Source organism: Oryza brachyantha, chromosome 1 (genome assembly GCF_000231095.2).
Source record: "Oryza brachyantha chromosome 1, ObraRS2, whole genome shotgun sequence".
Classification (NCBI taxonomy): domain Eukaryota; kingdom Viridiplantae; phylum Streptophyta; class Magnoliopsida; order Poales; family Poaceae; genus Oryza; species Oryza brachyantha.
In genome coordinates, this window is record NC_023163.2 from 1,535,165 (window position 1) to 1,557,879 (window position 22,715).

The window sequence follows — 22,715 nt, forward strand, 5'->3', positions numbered from 1 at the left end:
TTTTGAAGCTGTCAGCTACTTGGGGTAATTATCAAGGGAATCGGAGTAGCTAAGCTAGTCTGCGTACTACTACTTGACAAACCGAGAAAGGCTAATCAACGGAAGCATGTTGCATTGTCGAGACTTTTCTCTGGGATGGATAAGATGAGCCATCTGTATCACTGTATGGTTCAAAGTCTCAGTTTGGTATCATCAGTGACTCGCTAGATGCATGCTGTATCAGACCTCCTATTCGAATTGACAAAAAAAAAGGCTGGATTTTGAATTTTGTTCAAATTGCTTTAAATTCAGTAAAAAGGAATTTAAATCTGAATTTCTCTCAGTGCGATTTTTCCCGAGATGGTGAGACCTCGCCATCGTTGGGTATACAGTGATTTCCCTATCAACGACAAAATGAACCCTGGTCATAAACAAAGTCAGCAATGTATAGCACAAGTCATAGTCTCGATAGTTTCACTCAGATCGTCGGCTATATTGTACGTACTACATCGTTTCTTGTCCTTCGGATTTTCGTCAGCTAATCTGCAGATTACTGATCATGGATCAAACCTCAGTGCTGCTCGTCTTGTCCTCGTTGCTCCTCCTCTGCCACCACGCGCGCGCCGACTGCGAGCCGACGACGACATGCGGCAACCTCACCGTCAAGCCCCCGTTCTGGCTCGGCGAGCCCGGGCGTCCGCCGTGCGGGCCGCCGTCCTTCCAGCTCCAGTGCAGGGGCGGCGAAGCGTTCGTGGCCCACAGTTTCTTCCAGACTTACCAGGCCGTCCGCATCTTCACCGACAACTCCTCCGCCGTCGTCGTCGACAGGAGCCTGCCGCTGGAGAGCGGCTGCCCGGTGCCGTGGTTCAACATCTCCATCGGCTTCGTGATGGGGCCATTCCTCATCAGCAGAGCCAACAAAGAGCTCGTCTTTGTCCACAACTGCACCACGAAGCGGCGGACCGCGCCGCCGGAGGGCTTCCGCCGTATGCCCTGCAGCCCCGACGAGTCGTTCGTCTTCCTCGGCGAGGGCAGGCGGTACACCCCGCCGGAATGCTCTCTGTCCGTCGTGCCGGTCCGTGGGTTCCAGGACGGGGACTACGTCGCGAGCATGAGGCAAGGGCTTCTCCTGGAGTGGATGCTGGTGCCAGGGGATTGCCAGAAGTGCTCGGCGAGCGGCGGGCAGTGCGACTACAGCAACGACGGCATGGGGTTTACGTGCAAATGCCCCGACGGCGTCCAGAGCCCCACGAACTGCAGCGCCGGTGAGTACGTCGACCTTGCAGGACCGCGAGTTTTTTCTCGTCGTTTTTTAAGCGCAGGAGGAGGATTTTCCTCACGTAGTCAAAAGTCAAAAGTCGTAGCTGATATTACGTTCGACAGGACATCGAGTTGGATTTTGTTTTGGATTTTCTTTGGCTATTTTTAAGTCAAATTGCATATTTTAAATAAAAAATAATTCGTAAATAAAATTTTTATATATGTTCTTCTTAATAAATTTAAAAAATATGGCTAAAAACAAACTACAGTTAAAAATATCATAAATCTACTTTTAATTTAATGTTGAAAATTTAAATTTTAACTCGTATAAACTAAAAGATGGGTCGTTAGATGACGCCGTTGTATTACATGATTGCATCCTGCTAGAGGCGATTAGTCGAGGCATGACGTACGTATCACGTGTCAATCGCATAATCAAATGGCCCGCAAATGGTTTCGGCGACTGTCGCGTGAGCGAGCGCCGCTACTTCTAAAGCGTGAGAGACTTGACATGCAGTCACCGGTCAATGGTACATTCCATACCATCTCTGGACGGTAGCAGAGACTAGTTAAGATTTTACAGCGTGATATTTTCGTTTCTATTTATATATTTATAAGTTAAATTTTTAATTTTCTAATCTTGGTAGATTTTAGGATTATTTTATGGTAGTGTATTTTCTAAGTTATTTTTAGTTGTTAAGAATACGTATATAATAGTTCATAAACTATTTTTTATTTATAATATGTTGTTTGATTTTTTTTCTAAACGAGCCAAACAATCACCGCTTAGACACTGTCGTTGGTCATAAACACTCGGAATATTCCACACGTGAACATCAAAAGCTAAGTCTAGCGTTTTTTAACCTGGATTGGTTGAATCATATAAGTCGAGCATTCATGTGTTTCTATCTGCGTCATGAGGCACCATCGTCACATTTGGGCTCGAGGGCATGTCACATGTTAGCAAGCAGAACAAATGGTAGCAACGCTCCAGCTGCAATTGCACATACATGCATACATGTAGATGTTTGGTGACCTTATAACAGCTGCAGCTTTACATACCATCTTCAGAATCAAAATCTCTCAAAATCAGCGCTTATGTAAAATCCAGAAAATAAATTATAAGTCAGTTTTTCTAGGTTTTGAGGGGTTAGCTATTCGCCGTTTTTAAGAATCTTAATTTTCCAAATAGGCCCATACCCAGTTATTACACAGCAGAATGCATCCACTCCCACCCAGGGACGGATTCACCTCCCGAGCAGATTAGGCGACTACCCGGGCTTTACGACACCGAACCATGGGAGGGTTAGTGATCTCCTTGATACAAAACGTTACCGATCAGGCAAAGTTCGCGGACAAATGGGTCATCGGCTGTACTAGCCAGTGGGCTTAAATGGTTCCCATCCAAGGTTTAAATATTTTCTTGCTCCGTCGCTGCTCTCACTGCCTGCTACCCTGTCCATGTTCGTGTTGTTGTTCACCGTGCTGATCAACCCCACCACCATTGGCGCCACCGCGCCAGCAACGCCACGTCTCGCGAGCCGGCAGAGTGCGCGCGGCAACCTCACCATCGCCTACCCGTTCTGGCTCGCTGGAGAGCACCCGCCGGTGTGTTTCCAGGCCATCACGGGACCGTCTCCCTCATGAACTCGTTATGGACGTACCAAACCTAGGTTTAAGGGACATAATTCTTCAATCTTTTATAAAAACAAGTTAGATGTGTTGTCCACACCATTCATCTGCAAAATATTGAAATTTCACACACATTAGCCCTTTTTTCTTGGGAAACTAGAATATAGCTCTACTCATATTGTTTTTGATGAGTAATGCTCTGTTCTATACCAGGTAGCAAGGGGAGCCACAGAAAGGTACTGCTAATAGGTATGTACTCCACCAGTTTTATATTATAAGACATTTTAGCTATCTCTAGATTTATCATATTGATCAATGCATACTGTTTAATATATATGTTTAGATTCATTAGCATCCATATAAATCAAGACAATGTTAAAAAGTCTTATATTGTGAAACGAAGGCAATAAAATTTTATCTGTTCTCCTTACCCAACCATCTCATTTTCAGTTATTACTCTCTAATGGATGCTATTTCAGAATATCTGCAGTAAACCTTTAAAATTTTCAGTACCTAATGTCCACATTTCTCACATGAAAATGGTACAGGTGAATTAGCCAAGAAATTTCCCGTATCATTCTAGTTTTAGTATTTCATACTAGCATATAACTAGCAAAGTAATGGTCATATGTATGAATTGAAGACTATGCCTGATGCCAGCATCTGAAATAACTAAAGAATTCTGCCTATTAGATTAGTTTGATGGAGTAGTTATTTTCTATAGTAAAACACTTTTTAAAATCAACCCTGGCTTTGTTCATTTATGCCTTTTCAACTGATGGATGTTTAGATACAATCATCCCCCAATTGGGCAAAATTTACTACAGAGCATCGAAAAAACGCGTAATTAACCGGTGGACACCGTAAGATCACGAATTTGCTGCAGGACACCATAAAAATATGGTAATTAGCTAGTAGCCACTCCGGCCATTATTTTATTAATTTCGGAGTCAAAAATTTTAAAAATGACGAAATTGCCCTCGGTGGCCAACCCGTTATGTCGACGGGGTCCGGTCGAATTAGACCCAGTCGGTCTAGGCGCCACACCACACCCGAACCCTAGCCTACAGGGCGATTGAGCCGGTGGCAGTGGCGTCGACCCAGCTGCGGCAAGGGCAGCGGCGACCCGGCCACCAAGGGCAATCTCGTCATTTTTAAAATTTTTAACTTAGAAATAAATAAAATAATGGCAGGAGTGTCTACCAGCTAATTATCATATTTTCGTAGTGCCATTCAGCAAATTCCTAATCTTACGATGTCCAACGACTAATTACGTGTTTTTTCGATGCTCTGTAGCAAATTTTGCCAATTGTCGCATATCTGGAGGAAAATTCGTGGCAGCTTAGCTTAGTCCTACTTTTGCCACCTTACACATTTTAGTTCTTTATGAAAAAAAAATAAACAAAGTATTGATATCAATAACACAACTTCTGATTCTGAAAAAGAATATAACTTCTCCTGTACTCTCAGTTTTGATATCTGCAGCTGCAAGCCTGATCTTTCCATGTATTTATGTGCTGATATGGTATAGAAAGGGGAAAATGTTGTGTTTTCTCCTCTGCAATAAGACTCGCAGCAGCAATGAAAAGAACATTGAGAAGTTAATACTATCGTATGGATGCCTAGCTCCAAAGAGATATAAGTATTCAGAGGTAGCGAAGATGACATCATTTCTAAGTAATAAGCTTGGAGAAGGTGGTTACGGTGTGGTTTACAAAGGAAGGCTACAGGATGGTCGTCTGGTTGCCGTGAAATTCCTTCATGACTCCAGAGGAAACGGGGAGGAATTTGTGAACGAGGTAATGAGCATTGGCCAGACATCACATGTTAATATTGTTAGCTTATTTGGATTTTGTTTGGAGGGCTCAAAACGAGCTCTTATATATGAGTACATGTCCAATGGTTCTCTGGATAATTACATTTACTCAGAAAATCCCAAAGAAATTTTAGGATGGGAAAAGCTCTATAAAATAGCAATCGGGATTGCTCGTGGGCTAGAATATTTGCACCATAGTTGCAATACACGGATTGTGCATTTTGATATAAAGCCTCAAAATATCCTTCTAGACCAGGGCTTTTGCCCAAAGATTGCTGATTTTGGTTTAGCTAAATTGTGCCGTACCAAGGAGAGCAAGCTTTCAATGACTGGGGCTAGAGGAACAATTGGATTCATTGCTCCGGAAGTTCTTTATCGAAGCTTTGGAGTTGTTTCAACAAAGTCAGATGTTTACAGTTATGGAATGATGTGGCTTGAGATGATCGGAGGCCGGAAAAATGTGAAATCAATGGTTCAAAAGTCTAGTGAAAAATATTTCCCAGATTGGATTTATGACCACTTTGATCAAGGTGACGGATTACAAGCTTGTGAAGTCACAAGTGAGGCTGAGGAAATTGCCAAAAAGATGACAATAATTGGCTTGTGGTGTGTACAAGTACTGCCAATGAATCGCCCAACTATAACCCATGTTTTAGATATGTTTGAGAAAGCTTTAAAAGATCTGGAGATGCCACCAAAGCAAAGCTTTTGTGAACTGCTGTAAGATACCTTATCTACGCTTTCTTACGCTGTCTGGTACAGGTACTACACAATTTTCCATGACATTCATCGATGCTATTTCTGTTTTCCAGAGAACATCCAGTTCACAAGTTAAATGCAGAAAGCACAAGCTCTATTAGTAGTGAGAAAGCACATGCTGTTAGTGAAGTACTGAAGGTTGAAGAGATTAGCCTTGTGAGTTCAGAATTCCTACAGAGACTACCAACCATGTGAACAGATTACAGATGGGCTGTGGTATTCAGAAATTAGCACAACACCATCGAAATTTGGTATTGTGGCATATAACATCTGTCAACTATTGTCTTGCTGTTGAAGGTAGCTAACCTGAAGGTTGAATCTACCGTGTTTTCCTTTTCATTTTAGAGGACAAAGTTATGAATTTTGCATCAATAGCCAACCCTACATACTACGACTAGAAAAGGAAGAACCCATATGATCTCTGAAACCGAGAGTATCAATCTCAACTTATTTAACTTCGAATGGATCCACTGGGAAACACAAGCCCCATGGTCCATCGTTTCTGAAGTCTGAAGTATACCTATTATTTCTTTGAACTTGTTTCCCTCAAAACGACATAGTGGCAACAATTAAATGGCAAAATTAACATTTGTTCCATCTACGAGTGTGCAAAGAAGCGAAATCCCAACGATTTGTGACAGAATCTAGCACGGGGTGTAGGTTACTTACTGTCTCCTCCGAAAGAACTAACGGAGAAGCTGGCGCCCTTCCCCAGTCTCGATAAGCCTCTGCCCAGTACACCAGTAGCGCCCTGTCCTGCCTCTTCATATCCCTGGCAAGGCTAGGGCAGAATGCCACACTGCCATGGCTGCTGCAATTCCCCATCCACCAGTAGCCTTACGGCCGCCATCACCGCAGCCATGGCGGGGACTATCCTTTGCTCGGCAGTTCCGTCCATGGCAGCGGCCGGAAAGCGAGGCACTTACTGCTGCAATGGCCAACGGCACTGCAGGGCATCACGGCCATGGCAGGCAGCCACCCGCCGCCGCTCGCCGGGCGCATCCACACGGTGAGCTTATACCTTCTAGGCGCACCACGCATGGGCTGTGAAGGCCATTAAGTTTGGGCCCAAAGCTGAATAAGTGGGCCAGGCCTACCTTGAAAGGAGCCTAGGAGGCCCAGTATCTAATAAATATTACTGGCCTTGAAGTTCACATAAATTTGCCATTTTGACCTATGGAACTGACAAGTTAAGCGGTATTGTGCATGGCCTATCATACGGTCACACAAGACCCTTTATTTTTTTATTTATAAATATTTTTTTTATTTTTTATAATTATTACCAATAGTGTATCAGTTATTACCACATAATATCAATTGATACCAACCACGTATTAGCCGATACTGCCTAGTGTCAATTGGTATAGCCTAAGTGTTAGCTGGCAGAGACGGATCTAGCATGGCGACGGCGGGGGCTCAAGCCACTATTAACCCCATTAAAAACATTAGAGACTCCACGAAGACCCCTCTAAATATTTATCGAAAAAAATCAATAGAAAAAAGGGGCCAGAACTCTATCTAATTCGTTTAAACCCCTCAAATCCCCCGCTGTTAGCTGGTACCGGGCGAGTATCAAAAGGAGATACTCTATGACGTTTTCTGTTTCAAAAGGAGATGTTGCGGTGTCTTCTCTTCATCATGATGATACGCATTATTCTCTCTTCCTTTCTGCAGCCGTGCATTTGTAATGATTTTTTTTGTTCAGATTTACACTCTCAACCACTTGTATAATGTTTATAGCCAATGCACCTATGATTAATAGTCACTCTCGATCATGGAATGACGATTTTCTGGTGTAGTTAAGGCTTCATTCTTCATCAAAGAATTGGACTAGACCATATATAAGTTCCTGTTCGTTGCCTTCGTCCAAGGGCGCTTCTCTGAAGTCTGAACCATACATTGGTCAGCAAATTCCACGCGCACGGCAGTTAATTCATCCACAGAACGGAGAGGGGTCAGTATGCGTTTGTAATTCATCCACATGTTAGATCACATTCACATGAATTACACAAACCGATCCGAATGGGAGAAATGTAAACATATAATCTTCTCTTCTCATCCCGCCAGCACAGCTCACTCAAATCTCCAGTTCCTACTTCCTACCAAACCTTGAGATGGCCTTGTTGCAGTTGTTGCCTGCCATCGTTGTGGTAGCTTCCTTGCTGCACGCCGCAGCGGCCACCGGCAACGAGACGAGCAGCAACACGAGCTGCGCGCCGGCGACGTGCGGGAACGTGACCATCAGGTACCCCTTCTCGCTCAGCGGCGTGCAGCCGCCGTACTGCGGCTACCCACTCTTCGATCTCATCTGCGACGCCGGAGCTGGCCGAGCCTACCTCGGCAGGACGTTCCGGGAGCACCTGTACCGCGTGGACAATATATTCTACGACAACAGCTCGCTGGTGGTGGCCGTGCAGACCACCTTCGCCGGCGACGCCGGCTGCCCGGTCCCGGATTTCAACGTGTCGTCCAGCCTCACTCCCTACCCTTACACCATCAGCAGCAGCAACAAGAGACTCGTCTTCGTCTATAACTGCTCGCTCCCTGAACAAGTTCTACTGCCAGGAACATGTGCAGACCTCAACATGGGATCTTACATCTCCGGTCAGTGGAACAGCACATCACCGGCCCCAGCGGAAATTCCAGGGAACTGCAGCTCCGTCAGCGTGCCGGTGAGTGGGTTCCAATTCCAGGGAACTGATGCTGTCCTGCACGGTGATGTCTCTGTTAATGGACCCGATGTCTTGTACGTTGGGGAAGCCCGTGGATTTAGTAATGCATCCATTGGTGCGAGGAGGCCGGCGAATCAACAGTACGAGCGGTTGATCAGTGATGGGTTCCTCTTGGAGTGGCAGAAGCCGGTAACAGGAGATCTAGATTGCGATGCGTGCAGGGGGAGTGGCGGAGAGTGCAGGTTCGTTCAGTTTTCGTTCCGGTGCATCTGCCCCGATGGGTTGCTCTGCTTGGGTTCAGCATCTCCAAGTAAGAGAATTTTACTCTCTGATAATGAAAGTAATTTCAGCACTCCTGCCCCCGACTTGCTTGCTTCCATTCCGTATTCTCTTTGAATTTATTGGTAGCAGTCCAACAACAATACCTCTCCGACTGTTCCGAATACCATGTCCCCAGCCAGCTTGTTGTTGCTGACTTTTATGACATCGCTATCAAATAATTTATATACTGCTAATCAGTTACAGTTAGCGATCTTTTTAACAAATAAGTATTTTTTTATTCATGAATAAGAACTCATCAACAATAACTATACAAAAGCAGGAACAGTCAGACATTACAGTAGTATGGAGAACCGCTATCTCACAGTTCAACTTAGCTAGTTTAAATCAAAATCAAACTGATAAATGTGAGCACTTTGGTTTTCTTCGATTAGTGTTCCTTTGCATATTTTTCACAGTTGAATTTTAGCACTTACGGATTTCTTCAATTAGCGTTCCTTTGCATATTTTTCACAGTTGAATTTTCCATTGACGAAATTGTAATTTGTTGCAGATAGGAATCATCAGAAGCCCAGAATAATTTTGATAGGTATGTCCTCCGTTGATGAATAAGCCACCTGGGCATGTAAATAATCCCATGATTCATCTGGTGCACCAGCTCCATTCCATGCTTTATTATGATAAAAAATGACTAATTCTAGCGACATTTCTTATAGTCTCAGATTGTTAAATCTCGTATTTTGGAATGCAACTAAATTAATATTTTGGCATAATAAAATTTTCATTTTTTTGTGACTAGCGCCTATACAAGCATATCTTCATAAAACAAGGATTCACCTTTTTTTTTTTGTAAAACTCTCCAGCTTCCTTGTCTGCTACAGCTGGCTTGCTTTTCACATGTCTTGTTTGGATAATGCACCGACGAAAGCGAACGCTTGGTTTTATCATTCGCCACAAGTACGCTGGAAATGAGTCAAATACAGAAGAGGTATTAAAAAGATACCAGTCTTTGACTCCCAAAAGGTACAGGTACTCAGATATGAAGAAAATAACGAAATGCTTCAAGGAAAAATTAGGAGAAGGTGGGTATGGCATGGTTTTTAAGGGTAATCTAAAAGATGGCCACATGGTTGCTGTGAAACTTCTAAAAGGGGCTAAAGGCAATGGAGAGGAATTCCTAAATGAGGTTACAAGTATTGGTAGGACATCCCATGGCAACATTGTCAAGTTACTCGGCTTTTGTTTAGAGGGATCTAAGCGAGCACTAGTTTATGAGTACATGGCTAATGGTTCTTTGGGGAAGTATATTTATTCTGAGAATTTAAGGTTAGCAATTGGATTGGAAAGTTTACAGAAAATTGCAATTGGTGTTGCACGGGGATTGGACTATTTGCATCAGGGCTGCAGCACCCGCATGAGCATCATCCATTTCGACATCAAGCCTAACAACATTCTTCTTGATGAAGACTTCTGTCCTAAAATTGCAGATTTTGGATTGGCAAAACTGTGTCACCTCAAGGATAGTGCCACTCAATGGCTGAAGCAAGAGGTACTATTGGTTTCATTGCTCCAGAAGTATTTTCTAGAGGTTTCGGAGTTGTGTCAACAAAGTCAGATGTTTACAGCTATGGAATGATGCTGTTAGAAATGGTAGAAGGAAGGAACAATGTTAAAGGAAATACAGACAGTTCTAGTGCATATTTCCTCAACTGGATTTATGATCATTTGGTGAAAGATTTGGAAAGTCATGAAGTCACATGTGAGAGTGAAGAGATTGCAAGAAAGATCACCCTAGTTGGCCTGTGGTGCATACAAACGGCCCCAAAAAATCGCCCTTCAATGAGTAAGATCATAGAAATGCTGGAGAAGAACATCAACGAATTGGAGATGCCCCCCAAGCCAATCCTTTCCTGTCCCTCAGTGCCATCATATTTTTCATCTTGTACTTAAGTAAGAATTTCCGTTTGGGATGCAGTGCATACAAGCTTGTGAAGTCACAAGTGAGGTTGAGGAAATCGTTTAATTGGCTTGTGGTGTGAACAATTTCTACCTATGCATCGTCCAACAATAACCCAGGTTTTGGATATGTTTGAGAAAGCTTTAGACGAACTGGACATGCCACCAAAGCAAAGTTTCTGTGAATTACTGCAAGTACCTTATCTACACACCTTTCTATACGCTGTCTGGTACAACCATTTTCCATGAAATTCATCTACACTATTTCTGTTTTCCAGAGAACATCTGGTCATATGTTAAATGCAGAAAGCACAAGCCCCATTAATACCGACAAAGCACATACTGTTAGTAAAGTGCTGAAGGTTGAGGAGGTTAGCCTCATGAATTCAAAATCCGTATGACGACTACACACTATGTGACATGATGGCCTTCAATATTCAAAATTAGCACAACACTGTCGAAATTGGGCATTGTGCTTCTTGTGGCATAACATCTCTCAGATATTGTCTTCTTGTTGAAGACGGTTGTGAACCAGATAGTAAGTTGCACATACTATTATACTAAGGAAAAAGAAAGTATTGTTGGAGTAAAAAAAAAAAAAGGATCAACCTAGGAGAACTAGGTGACTTTGTATTAAAAACAAAATGGGCACTCAAATTCACTTCAATGAGGACTTGAACCTAGGTAGGTGGCTTAGGCGTACATCCACACCATCGGCCAACTGAGCTAGGACTTAGTTATCAATGGATCTACCTGGAAGTTCAAGTTCTGGGGTCCTTAATCTTTGAACTTTGAAGTATGTCTATTATTTCCCTGAATATGTTTGCTTAAAAATGACATGCTGGCAACAATTCAATCTTGTTCTATCGACACAATTCGACCTACGAGTGTACAGTAGAAGCTAGCGAAACCACCGCAATTTGTGATAGAAAATCAGCACGCATCAAAGTGAAGGTTACTTACTGTCTCATCCGGAAGCCAGCGGAGAAGCGGGCACCCCTTCCCAGCCTCGATAAGCTTCTGCCCAACGTGCCGGTGCAGAGGCTAGTCCTGTATAGCAGCGCACCAATAGTACCCTCCCCTGCCGCTGCCTGTCCCTGTTCTTCTCACAACACGGCAAGGCTAGGGCAGGATGCCACTGCCCCCGTCACCTCTGCCGCAATTCCCCATCCGCCGATCTAACTGCCGCCATCACCGCAGCCAGGGAGGGGGCCATCATTTGTTCGGTGACCCCCCCCCCCTCCCTCATGGCTACGTGTCAGATCCCGGTTCTGACACTACGGCTGCGAAGTCGGCGTTTCCTCCAGCATCTGCACTGCAGGGCATCACGCCACGGCAGCCGCCCGCCGCCGCTCGCCGGGCGCATCTTTCCGGTGAGCTAGCTTCTGTGCGCACTACGTATGGGCCGTGTGGACTATCGAGCCCAAGATCCACATAGAAACCAAGATTCACATAATGGGCCACTCCAGCCAACAGCCCAATAGAACAGAACTTAGGGCCCATTGTACCACTTTATTTATTTCGAACATAAATTATAGTGTCTTTATCCTGATTATTAATGCGCATAATATCTGCAGCTATGCATGTGCAACGATTTTTCTTTTCAGAATTACTGACCCAACCTCTTGTAGTGTTTATATCTGGATTTATCGTATGTAATCGTTATGAGCTGCTTGCTTTCACGGAAGGATGCTTTCCTAATCTTGTCTAGACTTTGGGCAAAATTGGTAGCAAACCATTTCTTCTCTAACACAATATTGATAGAGCCAAAACTTATCAAATCTGGTAGTATAGAATTCTTAACAGTGTGGGTAAATTTGGTACTACTTCCGCCATATAATAACTTCATTTCTGATTTTTGTGTCTAACATTGGACCATTAGTCTTATTTGAAAATTTTGTTAAAAAACTTAAAAAAATTAGTCATATATAAAGTAATATTCATGTTTTTATCATCTAGTAACAACAAAAATATTAATTATAAAAAATTTTAAATAAGACATAGAGTCAAAACATTTTATCTAAAAACTGAAAAATAAAGTTATTTTTGGGACGAAGATAGTAGCCAAAATTTTGACATGGTAAAAGGCTAGCATCAATTAAAACAAGCCCTTCAAATATTCGGAGTACAGGTTTGTTGCCGTATTCGGAGAGCTTCTCTGAAGTCTTAACCATATGTATTGTTGGTGTTTGTCAGCAGATTCCACTTGCAGGCTGGTTGACTGACTCATGGTTGATGGGCTATACTATAGCTATCAGCTGATTCAGAATCCGAGTAGAACCGAACTTGAAAGTAATCCCAAATCCGGAGTGCATAGCACCCAAACAGATTGGCGTGTAATGAACGTAAGAGGGAACGTTTATCTACTAGCCAGAAAATCTGAGCTTCGTCTTCTCATCCAGCCAAACGCCAGCAAGAAGCAGCTTACTCCAGCCCCAATTAAACCTTTTGCGATGGCCTTGCAATTGCTACCAGCCGTCGTAGTAGCTTCCTTGCTGCATGCGGCAACAGCCACTGGCGATGGCAACGAGACCAGCCGCGACACAAACTGCGCGCCGGCAACATGCGGGAACCTGATCATCAGCTACCCATTCTCGCTCACCGGCGTTCAGCCGCTGTACTGCGGCTACCCGACTTGGACCTCACCTGCGACAATGAAACCGCCTTCCTCAAGAAGACGTTCAGGGATCACCTCTACCGCGTCGACAACATATTCTACAAGAATAGCTCGCTGGTGGTGGCCATAGAGGCAACCTTCGCCGGCGACAGCGCCTGCTCCGTCCCGGATTTCAACGTGACATCCAGCCTCAGTCCCTACCCGTTCATCATCAGCGGCACCAGCAAGTACCTCAACTTCGTCTATAACTGCTCAGTTTTTGAAGGCGTTCGAAACCAACAGCCATGTGGAAACCGCCCGATGGGGGTTTACATCTCCGATCTGTGGAAAAGCACACCTCCGTCAGGAGTTCAGGGGAACTGCAGCTCTGTGAGCGTGCCGGTGCGTGGGTACCATCAAGCTGGAATGGAGCCGATGAAGCCGCAGTACGAGCAATTGATCCGCGACGGGTTCGTTTTGGAGTGGATGAATTCGATAATAGGAGGTGAAGATTGCGAGTCATGCAGACAGATGGGCGGGGAGTGCAGGTTCCCACAGCTTACGTTCCAGTGCATCTGCCCCAACGGCTTGCCCTGCTCCAATCCAACAAGTCGTCCAGGTAAGCAACATTTTAATAAGAGTAAGTTAATCATTCCTGTACTGCGATATGCCATATTCATGCCAGTTTATCCACCCGATGCTGTACATTTCAATTCTAATTTTATCCCACATAAACAGGTGATTGTTTGATTTTTTTTATAAAAAATAACTTTTATATATATATATTCCTAGTGATTTAAAATCTAAATCTGGAAAATAAACTACGAGAAAAACATAATATCAATTTTCAATTTAAGTTTAAAAAATTAAATTTTAACTTATAAGTACGAGAGAAGCGAAAATATGGTTGAAATTCTCTACCTATACCACCGGCTAGGCGGCTATAGTAAAAACTGCTACCGCTAGGGCACTCATATTATGCACAAAATTTTTAAAAAGTCTACTCGGCGTACGTAGCACGGGCGAACGGGTTGGCCCAAATCTTTTTCCAATTTTAACATTTTGGACTTAGCCTTTATAGACCACTCAAATGTGGACTGTAATGCGGGAGGCTAAAGAGGCATTTTGATTGGTTGAACACACGTGGCTAGAACAAGTTTGTATCTTCTTTTTCTTTTTTTATTTAATACACGTATTTCTACATATAAATTTTCTTCATCAAATATTTATATGTATAAAGTTGCTATACCGAATTTTTTCTATGTATAAAGTTGCTATACTGAATTTTTTTTGTATGAATGAAGTTTTTGTTCCGATCTTTTTCCTATGTATAAAATTGCTATGTCGATATTTTCTACATATAAAGTTAATATATCGAATAATTATATATATATATATACATATAAATGTTCTATATACACAATTGCCTACATAAAAACTTTCTATGGATATCTCTTTAACTTTGTATCTATAACACCAAATTAATTTCATTAAATCCACTATTAAATATATTTTATAGCATATTAATTTTGTGTTAAAAATATTGTATATTTTTTATATATTTGATCAAATATAAAAATGTTTGACTTACGATTACGATAAATTCAAAGTGACTTATATAATATGAAACAGAGGAAGATAAATCCAGAGTGACTTATATAATATAAAATGGAGGGAATAGTAAGTTACTCTCTCACTTTTTGTAAGATAACAAAAGGTAGCTTCTGTTTTCTCCGACTTGCTTCCATCTGTATCATCTTGAATTCATAGGTGGTGCTCACAGAGACATGAATGCCTGTATTATTCTCTTTCTCACACTAGTTGAAGGTAGTAGGGCTCGCAGTTGCAGATTAGCCTTTTCCCGCAGCTGGAGGTACTAAAGTACCAATTTTTTTTACACAATTTTGTACATCGAGATACTATCTGAAGGACCATAAAATTTCCATGCAGCTGACTAGCTTCGCTCTGTTTGCCTTGCATCTTGATGCTGGACATTTATAGGCTTCAAAGTTTAAATTGCTTAAGTCAGCAGATGCCCCGGATCTCCTCTTCAGGCTTCAAATGGGGTGATTTTTTGTCTTCTTCATGAAAAAAGCCAAACATCTTTGCAAACGAAAATAATTTATAAATAAAACTTATATATATATATATATATATATATATATTCTTAGCGATCTAAAAGTTAAGCCTGGAAAATAAACTTTAATAAAAAAACTCCCAAATCAACTCCAATTTAAAATAGGGTGTTTCCTCAAATTCCTCCAGGCAAATTGACCAACAGATTTGCTGTTCTTTTTTCTGATGTCCTAGCCAGCTTGTTGCTGCTGCAACAATCTCTATGTCAAATAGTACCATTGTTATTTAGATGCTACTATATATTATTCCACAATCTCTTTCAAGAAATAGTAGCTTTATTCATGAATAAAGACTGAACCAAACATACATCAACAATAACTAAACTAAACCAAGCGTCAGATATTACAGCAGTGGGGATAACTGCTTCCTCACAGTTCAATTAGCCAGTTTACATTAAAAAAAATATGAGCACCTCTTGTTTTCTCACCTATTTTTTTTTTCTTTTGCCCAGCTTCTCACCTGGTATTCGTTTGATATTTTTTTCACAGCTGAAATTTTCCGTTGATTAAATTGAAATTTGTTGCAGATGGGAGTCACCTGAAGCCTGCCAGGCCAATTTTGATAGGTACGCCTACCGTTGGTGAATAAGCTATGTGAACATGTAGATAATCACATGATTCAGCTAGCATCCCAGCTCCATTCTGCTCTGTTATGATAATAAAATGAATAATTCTAGTGTCATTTATTTTTGTCTCAGATTGCTAAATCTCATATTCTGCAGCACTGCTAAATACACATTTTGACATCATAACATTTTCAAGATTCTTTTCGTTTATACACGGTACAAGCATATCTTCATATGGCAAGGATTCACTTTCTTTTTTCTGTAAAACTTTCCAGCTTCCATGTCTGCTACAGCTGGCTTGTTTTTAACATGTCTTATTTGGATAATGCACCGACGGAAGCAAAGGCTCGGTTTTATCATTCGCCACAAGAATGCTGGAAATGAGTCAAATGCAGAAGAGGTATTAAAAAGATATCAGTCTCTGACTCCAAAAAGATACAGGTACGCAGAACTGAAGACAATAACGAAATGTTTCAAGGAAAAATTAGGAGAAGGTGGGTATGGTATGGTATTCAAGGGTAATCTAAAAGATGGCCGCATGGTTGCTGTGAAACTTCTAAAAGGGTCTAAAGGCAATGGAGAGCAATTCCTAAATGAGGTTACTAGTATTGGCAGGACATCTCATGTCAACATTGTCAATTTACTTGGCTTTTGTTTAGAGGGATCTAAGCGAGCCCTAGTTTATGAGTACATGGCTAATGGTTCTCTGGGGAAGTATATTTACTCTGAGAATTTGAGGTTAGCTATTGGATTGGAAAGTTCACAGAAAATAGCAATTGGCGTTGCACGAGGATTGGAGTATTTGCATCAGGGGTGCAGCACCCGCATCATCCATTTCGACATCAAGCCTCACAACATCCTTCTTGATGAAGACTTCTGTCCTAAAATTGCAGATTTTGGATTGACAAAATTGTGTCACCTCAAAGATAGCGCCATCTCAATGGCTGAAGCAAGAGGTACCATTGGTTTCATTGCTCCAGAAGTATTTTCGAGAGGTTTTGGAGTTGTGTCAAGTAAGTCAGATGTTTAAAGCTATGGAATGATGCTGCTAGAAATGGTAGGAGGAAGGAAAAATGTTAAAGGAAATACTGATAGTTCTAGTGCATATTTCCCCAACTGGATTTATGATCATTTAGTGAAAGATTTGCAAAGCCATGAAATCACAAGCAAGAATGAAGAGATTGCAAGAAAGATCACACTAGTTGGCCTGTGGTGCATACAAACGGTCCCACAGAATCGTCCATCAATGAGTAAGGTCATAGAAATGCTGGAGAAGAACATCAACGAATTGGAGATGCCCCCCAAGCCAATCCTTTCCTGTCCCTCCGTGCCATCATATTTTTCATCTTCTTCTTAACTAAGAATTGTTGTTTGGGTATTATTCATTCTATATATGTTCCATCCTTAAATTCAAGCAAATGAAGTAAGTATGTATTTGTTAAGCCGCTAAATTTACTCAGCTCAATCGAATTGCATTACCACCAGGCAAACATCTTAGTACTGTACTACAGTGTGTTCACACATAAGATACATGCAAATGCAACAACTAAATTCTGCGTGATACAATTCCACAGATAAGTAGTCTTATCAAGAATCAAGGCTTACCTGGGGTCATCAGTAGCCTGCCAATCTGGAAACTCGTTGCAGAAGCACCCTCCTTCGTCTCATGCTGCTTTCAACTGCACGACACCACCGGCTTCTTGTTATCATCGTAGGGTAATCTGGCCAACTCTAGTAAATTCTCTACTACATATAAACGGAGTCATCCGTTCTATTTTCCACCCATGCCACGCAAAAACTACCACTCCCACACACACATCAGGGGAAAAAATGACTTGTTAAAAAACATTTTCTTTTCTTTATGGGATTGTATAGCCATCATCAGTTGCATTATTTTGTTGCAATGGATGAATATATTGTTAAAAAAAACTGCCGAAATATATCCCGGATGCCGCAAAATCCCCCGAGGTTGCCGTCGTATTTCTGCCTTGGCCAATCTCTCCATTACCATCAGGACTGTTGCTCAACTCTCACTGCGCTGCGCAGCGGCCGCCGCCGTACTGATTCCCTTGACGACGAAAGCCATGGTGCCTTGAGGACACGGAGAAGGCGAATGGGCGAAGTAAAAACCTTCTGGCACAGTCGTAAAAGGAGAGCAGGTTGGAGACGCCGTCGCGACGGCACCATCCAGGCAACACAACACAGGAGTGCATCCCAAATGAAGGATACGAGAGTCAACTAAACCTCGAGTGCTTCGCCGACGACAGCGGCCGGGACCGGCGGCGGCGAGGCTTATCACCCGGTGGCTGCTGCTGCTGTGTGTGTTCCTCACTTCCTCTCCGCCATCTAATCGGCCCAGACAACGGGTAGCAGCAGAAGGCCGGCAATCTTCCACCGTTCTTGGCCCACCAGAGGTGATAAGCTGTTTCGACCAACCAGAGCTTGTCGAGCTTTCGTCAAGTTTTGGCAGCTACGTATTCTGCGTTTGCAGACTCGAGAGAAATGAAAAACCATAACACGTTGAGAAGCTCGGTAATGCTATTTCATTCCTTCTTTTTGCAACGAGATGAAGTTTGTTGTTTTATATTATAAGTCACTAATATCAAGTTTTTTAAAAAAAATAGCAATACTTTTAACATAAAATAAATGTTCTATACAATATTTAATGGTGAATTTAAGAAACTAATTTGGTTTTATGGATGTTAATATATTTTTATATAAAATAAATTAAATGTAAAGATCTTGATTTAAAATAACCTATGTAATAAATTATAATATAAAATGGTGGGAGTAATCTTACTGCTGTTCTCATGGATTGACAAGAGGATAGTCCAAGGCATAGCATGCACCTGCCCGGCCGGACGCTCACGGTAGTAGAAAGCGATACGCACCTGCCCCTCAGTCCAAAGTTAGTCAAGCCTCTTTCCACAAATCCACAATTATGTGTTTTCTCCTTTGTCCTTTTCACAAAAACACATGTTATCCAAAAATTAGTTCAGTAGTACTTCAGGCTTCAGCAATGGGACGCCGTGCAAACATTCTGCCGGACGTCCGCCGGAGCTCGTCAAGGGTGGGGAAGCATACCATCGGACTGAAAGTCGCACGGTTAGTGGCGGTTTGGATCAGACATTTTTTTAAAGTCCTTTGTCATACTAGATATATGGCGTTAATTAGGTGTCTTAAATATAGATCGATAATAAAATTATTTGCATAAATAAATACTATTTTATTAGATAAATTTTTAAGTCTAATTAAGTCACAATTAGCAAATGTTTACTGTAGCATCACATTCGCTAATCATGGACTAACTAGGCTCAATAGATTCGTCTCGTAAAATAGTCCAGAGTATAAAGTGGGTTTTATTAATAATCTATATTTACTACTTCTAATTAATTCAGACATTCGATGTGATAGGGACTAAAAAAAGTCCATATGATTCAAACAGGGACTTAATATGTTTTGTTTTTCCTCGAAACAGGTATATGGGTGATTCTAGTTTACACGCACGCGCTGGGCAAGCATGATGTCGCGCTCGGCTTTCTGAATTCCGGTTTACCGAAGCCCTGCATATTAATTTGTTTCTTGCTCGTCTGTCTTGGCACCGAATTGCATTCGTGCGCTGTGGACGTGAGCATGTGAATTAGCCAGCGGGCTAGTATATTATATGCATTGCAATTTGCAACAGAATTTGAATTAAAGAAAATTGTTGTGTATATATTATCTTTCAATTACGATATATTTTTTCCCACACAAAGTAAAAAGTTAGTGACATGTGAGCCATCTGGTTCAATGTTACTCCTTTTTATTTTTATATTTGACGTTAGTTAGTTTAAATATTTGCACATAAAAGGAGTATAATTTTATTCTTTCTAAAATAACTAAGACTCTAGTGATAGAGCAACTATGGCCGTTCACAAAAGCCACAGCATATTGGCTAACCAGTGCACATAAAACATAAAAATAAATTGATCTGATTTTTTTATCAACTTTCTTTTATTTATATATATATATATATTAAAAAATACACCGTTTAGTATTTTAATCAACGTGCGTATGGAAAAAAAGAGGAGAAAAACGGCTTAGTTCTGGCGTTTGCGAGCGTGACATGGGATCTCCCATCTGGTAAGTTCACTCTCGCTGATTCACTGAGACTATTAGGATCAAGTTTTTCTTCTTCTTTTTGGCATATCTTTCCTCCAGCCAACCAGCACCCGATCTTCTTTTTCTTTTGCTCGTGGTGAGCTTGAATGAACCATGAACGACGCGGCCTGCTAGATGGCTGATAACGCGCACAGGCCTGAACCAAGACGGTCATGGTCAAAATAGGAGAGTGGTGCCCCAACCAAAAAAAAAAAGGAGAGTGGTGGTGGGTAGGTGACTTGGTGAGTATTTAAGACAAAGTTAACTCTAAATGTCCCATGTACTCACCTTTATATTCACTCATCGCTATATCCCTATCCCCCTACTCTAGTCCATTGCTGCAATCGTCTGAATAATCTTCCCTTGGTTTCCGATGCATCCTCCTCCTGCCTTGTTCATGTTCTTCGCCCCTTCTATCTGGGCGGCCTGGTCGTTGTTTCTCATACTCGCATCAGCAGTAGATGCGCAGGGAGGAGAAGGCTCCTGCAAGGCCGGGAGATGCGGCAACGTGAGCATCTTGGAGCCGTTTGGGCTCATCACAGGGCAGCAGGAGGAGAACACCTGTTCATGGTTGGGCTACCAGGTCACTTGCAGCAACAACACTCTATACTTCGGCTACCCTGGGAATAACCGGCAACCCAAGTTCCAGATCATTGACATCTTCTACAACAACAGCTCCTTGCTTGTCACCAATCTCAAAAAGATCGGAGACTTCGACACCCGTAACTGCCATGTCCCGAATTCCAACACCTCCTCCAAGCTGGGTTTGCCCTTCTCGATCAGCCCTGTCAACCAGAAACTCATCTTCTACAACTGCACTAAGGCTCCGGCGCCGGCGAGGCAGCGTGACCTCGGCCTCGTGGAGACGAAATGCCGCAACAATACCTTCGCTCGCCTTGAAGAGCGCTACAACGAGTCTGTATACTTTCTGGAGAACTGCGGCGCTGTAATCGTGCCGGTGCGTGGGAGATATGGCGAGGCAAACGTGAGCAACTACGAGCAGCTCATCAGCGATGGTTTCCTCTTGTCATGGCCGCCTCCTCCTCCTCAGTCTGGTAAGTTTCATTCAATTAATCAAGTGCATGCGTTTAGTCGGCATTAGGATTTTGGTTACAGAGATAATACTAAGGGTCTGTTTAGTTCCTAAATTTTTTCCTAAATACATCACATCAAATCTTTGAATACCTAAATGGATCATTAAACATAGATGAAAAAAATTAATTACACAGTCTCGGGAAAAATCATGAGACGAATCTTTTGAGCCTAATTAGTTAGTGCTACATTAACCTCCATGTGGTAACGATGGATAATTAGACTCAAAAGATTCGTCTCGCGGTTTCCAGATGAGTTATGAAATTCGTTTTTTATTCGTATCCAAAAACCTAAACGTTTGAGGTGACAATCAAAATTTATCTTTCGCCAACTAAAAACGGGCCCAAGATTCCTCAGTGTCCCTTGGGTTCAGAAAGTACTCTTATTTTGTTGTATTTGTTTTGCTTTAGTTGCACCCGTACGTGTAAGCGCTGACCGGCTAGAAAGTTGACTAGTCTCTGCTTACCGGTTTAGGCCCGTAAAAAAGACGGTAGACAGTAGACACTCGACACGGTATTAGACAAAAGCGAAAAAATGGGTGTGAATTTTAAGAGGATATCCCTTCGTTTATTGCATTGCTCCGCTTGGAACTTCCAAGTTCCAAGGTACTACTTTTGTCTCATAAGAGTTCAGTTTTTAAAATATTATAATTAATATTTTTATTGTTATTAGTTGATAGAATATGAATAGTGCTTTATGTATAATTATTTTTAATTTTTTAAATAAGATGGATGGTTAAATTTTAGATATGTAAATCCACGAGCGCCCTTAAATTAGGATAAAGGTATTATCCAGCTAGTCAAGCATCAAGCTTGATAGGTACCGAAGTGTCTTGACCGGGCAAGAAACCCCGCGTGAACGCATGCTGTCGATTACAGCTTTCCAAGCCAGAAAGCGGTAGGCACTTCCGGTTAGTCCGAGGCTAGCAAGGAATTCAGGATCGGGCCATGTTACCGTGGCCACTAATTGGCTTCTTCCCAGACAAGAAAGTATTACTACTCCCGATTAGCTTTACTCCTGTTCAATTCGTTACTGCAAATCTTCCCGACCTTATGCAACCAATGGTCCCGAGCTTCTTCGCCTCCTACTGTCTCGGGTGGCTACTGCTCATGCTCGCTGCGTCAGCGAGAGGAACCTGACTATCTCCTCTCCGTTCTGGATCACCCAGAGCCAGATGGCTAGGCCGTACAGTGCTCTAGACAAAATTTAAATTTTTAACCTTAAATTTGAAATTGATTTTTAGAGACTTTTTATCGAAGTTTATTTTCCAGTTTTAGCTTTTAGGTCGCTAAGAATACACATATAAAATTTATTCATAAATTATTTATAAATAGGTCGTTTGAGTTTTCTAATTAAAAAGCCAAAAAAAAATCAACCCCTATTGTCGTAGCTCTACGTTGTCATCTCCGGACTGGTTTATTGGCGGCATCCCTCCTGACCTCCAAGTGTGTCAATACGGTCAGGCAATAACAAAGTTGATGTAGCTAAAGCTGGACTTCCACAGAACGAGGCACCATCATCTCATATTAGCAGTAGCAGTAGTCACGCTCCGCTGAGTGCCATCTTCTCACTAATCTACTGCGTGTTAGATCGATTAATAGTGCGCCGACATCTTGATCTCCGTTGCAGCATGCATCCGTTTCCTCCTGCAACTGCCCTGCTTTGCTTAGCCACGCTACTACCGGCCCGGCTCTCCCATTAGATAGCTCCACCGTTGACAACATAAACACGACCACCACATCGCCGTTCTGCGAGCCGGTGGTGTGCGCGAAACCTACCATCGGCTACCCGTTCTGGCTTGCTGACAAGCATCCGCCAGATTGCGGCTACCGA

The 22,715-nt window shown here is 42.2% G+C and overlaps 2 protein-coding genes, 1 long non-coding RNA gene and 2 pseudogenes across 3 annotated transcripts; 4 read left to right on the forward strand and 1 right to left on the reverse strand.

Annotated features, from left to right (window-relative positions):
• Positions 1-538: 538 nt before the first annotated feature.
• Positions 539-6,434, forward strand: LOC102709128 (LEAF RUST 10 DISEASE-RESISTANCE LOCUS RECEPTOR-LIKE PROTEIN KINASE-like 2.1). Its single transcript, XM_015837701.2, has 4 exons — positions 539-1,244; positions 3,085-3,120; positions 4,342-5,407; positions 5,500-6,434. Exons 1-4 carry the CDS (start codon positions 539-541, stop codon positions 5,639-5,641), a joined length of 1,950 nt encoding a protein of 649 aa, XP_015693187.2. The 3' UTR covers positions 5,642-6,434.
• A 1,102-nt stretch (positions 6,435-7,536) lies between these two features.
• LOC102709417 (LEAF RUST 10 DISEASE-RESISTANCE LOCUS RECEPTOR-LIKE PROTEIN KINASE-like 1.2) lies at positions 7,537-9,194 on the forward strand. Its single transcript, XM_040526590.1, has 2 exons — positions 7,537-8,428; positions 8,951-9,194. Exons 1-2 carry the CDS (start codon positions 7,561-7,563, stop codon positions 9,007-9,009), a joined length of 927 nt encoding a protein of 308 aa, XP_040382524.1. The 5' UTR covers positions 7,537-7,560; the 3' UTR covers positions 9,010-9,194.
• A 45-nt stretch (positions 9,195-9,239) lies between these two features.
• Positions 9,240-11,259, forward strand: LOC107304305 (annotated as a pseudogene).
• Positions 11,260-12,806: 1,547 nt separating this feature from the next.
• On the forward strand, positions 12,807-13,699 carry LOC102709696 (annotated as a pseudogene).
• Positions 13,700-15,359: 1,660 nt separating this feature from the next.
• LOC107304558 lies at positions 15,360-18,027 on the reverse strand. The gene is made up of 3 exons (XR_005812307.1): positions 17,895-18,027; positions 17,256-17,329; positions 15,360-16,024 (listed from the first exon to the last, which is right to left on the reverse strand). It is a non-coding gene; the product is annotated as an uncharacterized LOC107304558 (long non-coding RNA).
• Positions 18,028-22,715: the final 4,688 nt, after the last annotated feature.

What these genes read in the sequence shown, in the direction of transcription:
- LOC102709417 (XM_040526590.1), top strand. Translation starts at nt 7,561, where the DNA reads ATGGCCTTGTTGCAGTTGTTGCCTGCCATCGTTGTGGTAGCTTCCTTG. An exon ending in CTTGGGTTCAGCATCTCCAA is followed by an intron (nt 8,429 to 8,950) that starts GTAAGAGAATTT and finishes AATTTGTTGCAG; the next exon opens with ATAGGAATCATCAGAAGCCC.
- LOC102709128 (XM_015837701.2), top strand. Translation starts at nt 539, where the DNA reads ATGGATCAAACCTCAGTGCTGCTCGTCTTGTCCTCGTTGCTCCTCCTC. An exon ending in CCCCACGAACTGCAGCGCCG is followed by an intron (nt 1,245 to 3,084) that starts GTGAGTACGTCG and finishes GTTCTATACCAG; the next exon opens with GTAGCAAGGGGAGCCACAGA. An exon ending in CAGAAAGGTACTGCTAATAG is followed by an intron (nt 3,121 to 4,341) that starts GTATGTACTCCA and finishes CTGTACTCTCAG; the next exon opens with TTTTGATATCTGCAGCTGCA.